Genomic DNA, 6,373 nt, shown 5'->3' with positions numbered 1-6,373 from the left:
GGATCGCGCCTGGCCTGCAGTGCGCAGAGGACGCGGCGGGAGCATGTACAGGCTCCTCAGCGGGAGTCTGGGCCGAGGCCTCCTGCGGGCCGCGGGGCGGCGGTACCGGGGCTGCTCCGCGCGCCTGCTCCCTGGGCTGGCAGGAGGCCCGGGGCCCGAGGTGCAGGTGCCGCCATCCCGAGTCGCGCCGCACGGCCGGGGCCCAGGCCTGCTGCCGCTGCTGGCAGGTGAGGGGCGCGGGCCGGGCGGGGCCGACCGGGCGGGGACAGGGGCGCGGGCCGGGCCCGATGACCTCAGAGCCCCTTCCCGCAGCGCTCGCCTGGTTCTCGAGGCCCGCTGCGGCAGAGGAGGAGGAGGAGCAGCAGGGAGCCGACGGGGCCGCCGCCGAGGACGGGGCGGACGAAGCCGAGGCCGAGATCATCCAGCTGCTGAAGCGAGCCAAGGTGAGGCGGCTCCGGGCCCTGCGCCCGGCCGAGCGCGGTAGCGTTTGTGAGCGGGGTCTTGGCGTTGTCGCTGCGCATTGCTCTCTCCGCCTCGCCGAAGAGTGGATGGAGGCTCCGCGGGTAAAATTGCCGAGAATGAGGTGGGTCATCAGAGAGGGGATTGGAATCCATCCAGGCTTTCCCGACTCTAAGGCCTGCAGTTAAACCTCTGCAGTGTCAAGTGCAAATGGAGATGGCGCCCCAGGCATCATGTTTTTATGCAAACGAAATACCAGGAACGTTTTGTAGTTGTTTTATCAATTAACCAGCCTACCTGAAATGACACAATTTCGCACGTATATAGCGGCCTGAAAATGTCAACTTAGTGTTGGTTATGCGATTCGGTTCTCTTTCTGAATTCTTCCCTTTCTCCACATGCTTTTCTATTTTCTTGTCTCCCCTTCTCCCCAAGTTATCTCATGCCAACAACGTCCAAATTTGTGTTTCCAGACTGTAGTGTGCTCCTGACATGCCATCTGCACTTTGGTACTTTACCTACCTCTCAGATTTAACATGCCCAAAACTAAACTCGATCTTTAATGCCTCCTCAACATGTGCTTTCACCATCTCTTTACTACCATAAGTTTTTCAGCCTAAAAACCTCATAGTCATTCTTAAAACTTGTGGTACGTTACCATTGCCTTCCAATGCAGTTACAGTCCAGCAACAAGTCCTGTTGCCAACAAATGCAAAATATGTCTCAAATCTTTCCCCTTTTCTCTATCTCCTTTGCTGTCACCCTAGTGGAAACCATCATTGCCACCACCTATGCTCCAATAGTCTTTCCTAGCCTCCTGTCCCCTTGCAATCTATTCTCCATGCAGAAACCAAAGCGACCAAAAAAAAAAAAAGTAAATTGGATCATATCATCTCCTTGCCTGAAAGCTCTGAATGGCTACCCACTGCATTTATGATAAAATACAAACTCCTTGCCATGGCTTGCAACACCCCACATGATCTAAACTAGCATACCTTGCCCACCCGTTTGGCAGTAATCCTCTAGCTCACCATCCTCCCTTCACATCTGTTTCTTTGCATTTCTTCCCCAAAACCATTCTCTTCAGCTTGTAGGGACTTCACTCATTTTCTACCCTCTGTTTGAGTCATTGTTCTCCCCAGGTCCTTCTTTGGTTGACTCATTCTCATCCTTCCTATCTCAGTTTAGCTGTCACTTCCTTGGAAAGCTTCCCTAAGTCCCATTTGGAGGAGACCCCTTATCATTCCTTTCTGTCATCTTTATAGCTCTTATCATTAGTTGTAATTAAGCTTACTTGTCCTGTATGGTCACCTCCAGCCTGCAAGAAATTAGAAAGAGGATGGAGGACAAGCAGCTTCCTTATAAAATATGTTGTAAGATCACATTCCTTCTGCCTGTGTCTCTTGGCCAAAACTTCATCAGATGGCCACACTTAGCTGCAAGGGAGACTGACCTCCCTGTCACCTCTATAGACAATGCCTTGTACATAGTAGGAATTCAGTAAATGTCTGATGAATGAGTTTGCTTCCTTCTATCATTGGGATGTGTAGTTGCATACACTTCTGTCTGGTAGCATATGCATCTACTATATGTTTCATTTTCTATTATTTTGTCTTCCCTTTTCAGTTGAGCATCATGAAAGATGAGCCAGAAGAGGCTGAGTTAATTTTGCATGACGCTCTTCGCCTCGCCTATCAGACTGATAACAAGAAGGCCATCACTTACACTTATGATCTGGTAACTCTTATAACCAGTCTGAACCACTGATGAGGAAGGTTGGATGGAAGGGAAGGGTTATTAGTTCTCCTGATTCATATTCCTTTCATGATGTTCTAAAGCTCCTTTTCTTTTTCAATGAGTTTTCTTTTGGCTTCAGTTTTATTGTTTTGTTTTGTTTTGTTTTGTTTTGAGATGGAGCCTTGCTCTGTTGCCCAGGCTGCAGTGCAGTGGCACGATCTTGGCTCACTGCAACCTCCGCCTCATGAGTTCAAACGATTCTTTTGCCTCACCCTCCCGAGTAGCTGGGATTACGGGTACGCATCACTATGCCTGGCTAATTTTTTTTTTTTTTTTTTTTTTTTGAGACGGAGTCTCGCTTTGTCGCCCAGGCTGGAGTGCAGTGGCGCGATCTCGGCTCACTGCAAGCTCCGCCTCCTGGGTTTACGCCATTCTCCTGCTTCAGCCTCCTGAGTAGCTGGGACTACAGGTGCCCGCCACCGCGCCCGGCTAATTTTTTGTATTTTTAGTAGAGACGGGGTTTCACCGTGGTCTCGATCTCCTGACCTTGTGATCCGCCCGCCTCGGCCACCCAAAGTGCTGGGATTACAGGCGTGAGCCACCGCGCCCGGCCACCTGGCTAATTTTTGTATTGTAGTAGAGATGAGGTTTCACCGTATTGGCCAGGCTGGTCTCAAACCCCTGACCTCAGGTGATCCACCTGCCTTGGTCTCCCAAAGTGCTGAGATTAAAGGCATGAGCCACCATGCCCGGCCATGGCTTCAGTTTTTTTACCCTTGGGGTGACATAAGACCTCTCAATTCCAGACCAAAAGAAACCAGTATCATTAGCATGTTTCTTTAATGATGAGTGGACCTAGATTTGGTTTGTTAACAACAAAGTATGTGCAAGTATTTACTTCTCACATGATTGCTGTTCTGCGCTTCTAGCAGATTAATTGGTGACATGCTTTTCATTTTAAACTTTTTTTAATTTTGAGGGTGAAAGCAAAAGGGAATTTTAAAGTTTTGAAATAAGTAGGAACACAGTACTCTAAACTGAAAAACAATTTGTAATTTGCTTTCAGATGGCCAACTTAGCATTTATACGGGGTCAGCTTGAAAATGTAAGTAAATTACTTTGCAATGTCTTGAATTTGTGAAGGAGTAGCTTCAAGGGTACTGTGATAGTAAGGGTACAGGATAAGCTGCTATAACAAAGAGACCCCACAATATAGTGACTCAAACAAGATACAAGTGTATTTCTCTTTATTGTGTTAGTCCAGAGATAGGCTAAAGACTGAAGGCAGATAGACATAGGCACCATTGCTCTCTGATCCAGAAGTCCAGGTTCCTTCTAAGATAAGCCCTCATCTGCCTGGGTGAACTGCCTCACCTCCAGCCTGCAGGAAGCGGGAGAAGATGGACTGTGAGCAGCTTCCTTATAAAATATGATTTAGAAGTTCATGTTCTTTTTGCCTGCATCCCTTTGCCTAAATTTTATCATATGACCATATCTAACTTCAGGGTGTCCAAGCTGCTAAAATTGACTGAATGTTTTTTTTTAAGATAAGGTCTTGATCTGTTGCCCAGGTTGGAGTGTGGTGGCTTGATCACGGCCGACTGCAACCTTGACCTCCCAGGCTCAGTTGATCCTCCCACCTCAGCCTCCTGAGTAGCTGGGACTCCAGGCGTGTGCCACAACACCTGGCTAATTTTCTTATTTATTTATTTATTTATTTATTTATTTATTTATTGTAGAGACGGGGTTTCACCATGTTTCCCAGGCTAAATTGAGGGGACTCTGTAATCAAAAAGATGGAGAAGCAGAATGACTATTAGGAGACAGTTTGTAGTCTCTGCCACAGTGGGTTTGGATAAGAAGTTAATCTCTGAGGTTGTTTTCTGCTCATCAGAGAGTAGTTTAAGGTACATAGAGGATGCTGGGGGTCCTGATATTTTGATCTGTTTTCCTTTCAAAAGGGTACTTTTCTGTGTGTGAGTGTGCATGTGTGTGAGTATATGGGCTTTACAAGGAATGATACATCAGATTGGTACTTAGAATCCGGGGCCATATATATATAATGGGTCCCAATTAAAAGAAAAATCTTTTTCTTATGCTTTTAGGCTGAACAACTTTTTAAAGCAACAATGAGTTACCTCCTTGGAGGGGGCATGAAGCAGGTAAGGACATTGCCTAGTATTGGCCCCTCACTGAAGCAGTTTTCAGAACAGTCTTGTCTGCTGAAAACTCCTGCTAGCCCCACCATACGCTTTGGTCAGGAAAGGTGGAGTTTCCCTTCTGAGATCTGTATACAAATAGACGTTCTTTCACTAAATGCAACAGCATGTTCGCCAAGGAATTCACAGTTGGCTAATCACTCTAAAAGAATAAAGACTGTGGCTTTGAGGCCACCGTCAGTCTGGAAGTTGATCTGAAATAATCCAATTTGAATATTTGACTTGTTATGAATTCTCTTCATTCTCTTTCTCTCACAGGAGGACAATGCCATAATTGAAATTTCCCTAAAGCTGGCTAGTATCTATGCTGCGCAGAATAGGTAAGTACGGCAGCCAGGGAGTAGGACTGTGGGCAGAAAAGTTTGACTCTGGGATGTTACATAATATTCATTGCCTGCTGGTCATCTGGGTCTCCCAGAAATTGGGTGCCACACTCAAAAAGTGTTCTGTCCCTCATCTTTGGAATTGTCAGTCTTTTCCAGTTTGCCCCTCCTGTTTCCAGTAGCCTGCCTAGTGGGGCACACAGCATCTCTGGCTGCCCTGTGACAAAGCTAAGTTTTCTGTTGCTGCTTGAAGTGGGAAGGGAAGTTAGAGTTACAACTTTAGTTTAACTTTTTTAGAAGAGGAAAGAGCAGTGTGAAAGCTGCTGGGGATAATATATTAATACTCTGAAGAAGCCATTTTGCTGGTATAGATAGAGTTCAAAGATGAAGCATCTAGGATGTAAGCAGAGAACTCCTCTAGGGAGTTGTATTTGGGGTGAATTTAGGGAGAGACCTAAGACTAGCTTCACTTAGGGTTTTAGTGGTGCAGAAGTTGGTGCTAGAGGTTTGGAGTGACACGGAGCCTGATGCTGTAGAAAGGGTGCTTACCGAGACCAGGCCCTGGTACTGGTCCCTGCTGTCCTACTCACCAGCTCCTTTGTTCTCATCAGGACCTGCAGAGTCTCCTTGCATTTTGATTGGACACTAGATAGGCTAGAGCTTCCTAGAGCCTTTGACTTCATGTCTTTTGAGGAGCTTTGAGCTTGGCCTATGCCAGAGAACACTGCAGCTTGGTCAATCTTCCTTGGAATTGTAACAAACATGCCTAGTTCTTGATTGGGTATGAACTCCTAGGGTAAGAAGAAGCCCGGAGCTAATAAACGTTGTTGAATAAGACAAATTCATAGTCTTATAGACGTGAAAGCTAGTAACAATTAGCCTCTAAGTTACATGGTATACTGTACTTTTTATTTTGTTTTATTAAGACAAGCATGAGACTAGAAAAGACATGGCCAGATCTGAGGCTTCGAAAGGCTGATATAAGTTAGGAGGGGAATTGTTTGTGGACCTCTTGCTCTGACTGGGAGCATCTTGTGGGCAGCATCCACTTGCCCTGTGTTATGGCTGGAGAGGGCCCTCTTGCCAAGTTTTGAGTCTAGGGAAGGAAGGGGATGCTTCTCTTCTTCTGAGAACAGAGCAGAACAGTAGGGTCATAAGTTCTCCCCCGGCAAAGCACTAGAGAAAAGATGAGCTTTTAGTGCCACTTCTGTAAGAAACTAGAGCCAAAACCGAAGAACAAGAACCAAAACTGAGTTCCTAAATGGAGAAGGGATTTCTGTCACATTTCCTCTGCATCTCTGTAAAAAGCAGCAGTCAGCCAGCCTGCTTGGGTTAACTGAACCCTCTCCAATTGATTGAGGGTCCAGGGCTACAGAGTTGGGTTAAACGACTTCTATTGCCACAGCTAGGAGTTCCATTTCTGCAAAAGAAACTTTTATCAGAGACCTACAGCTTGAAATAAATATAAAATGACTAAAGCTCCTGAGAAGCTGTATGAGGTCAACAGTTGGAATCCTCACTGCAGGGTGGCCTGAACCTCTGTTCAGGGTAGTATTAGTTTGAACAGAGGTAAGACTTTCGCACATGGAGAAACTGATTCACTGGAGACCATCTGTTAGTGGGAGATGATGAAGA

At 46.4% G+C, this 6,373-nt stretch overlaps 1 protein-coding gene across 3 annotated transcripts in view; it reads left to right on the top strand.

Moving 5' to 3' along the window:
* Window positions 1-18: 18 nt before the first annotated feature.
* TTC19 (tetratricopeptide repeat domain 19) overlaps window positions 19-6,373 on the top strand; it is a 30,695-nt gene continuing 24,340 nt past the window's right edge. For 2 of the 3 annotated variants that reach the window (XM_015118719.3, XM_077970453.1), the window contains exons 1-6: window positions 19-227; window positions 313-443; window positions 2,086-2,196; window positions 3,263-3,301; window positions 4,302-4,358; window positions 4,674-4,735. In XM_015118719.3, coding sequence (XP_014974205.2) covers window positions 44-227; window positions 313-443; window positions 2,086-2,196; window positions 3,263-3,301; window positions 4,302-4,358; window positions 4,674-4,735 — 584 coding nt within the window. In that variant the 5' untranslated portion in view covers window positions 19-43. Of the gene's footprint in view, window positions 228-312; window positions 584-2,085; window positions 2,197-3,262; window positions 3,302-4,301; window positions 4,359-4,673; window positions 4,736-6,373 lie in introns of all 3 variants that reach the window. The other variant, XM_028836053.2, reaches the window with a different exon arrangement.

Source organism: Macaca mulatta, chromosome 16 (assembly GCF_049350105.2).
Source record: "Macaca mulatta isolate MMU2019108-1 chromosome 16, T2T-MMU8v2.0, whole genome shotgun sequence".
In the NCBI taxonomy this organism is placed as follows: domain Eukaryota; kingdom Metazoa; phylum Chordata; class Mammalia; order Primates; family Cercopithecidae; genus Macaca; species Macaca mulatta.
This window is presented reverse-complemented; position numbering and strand designations above follow the sequence as displayed.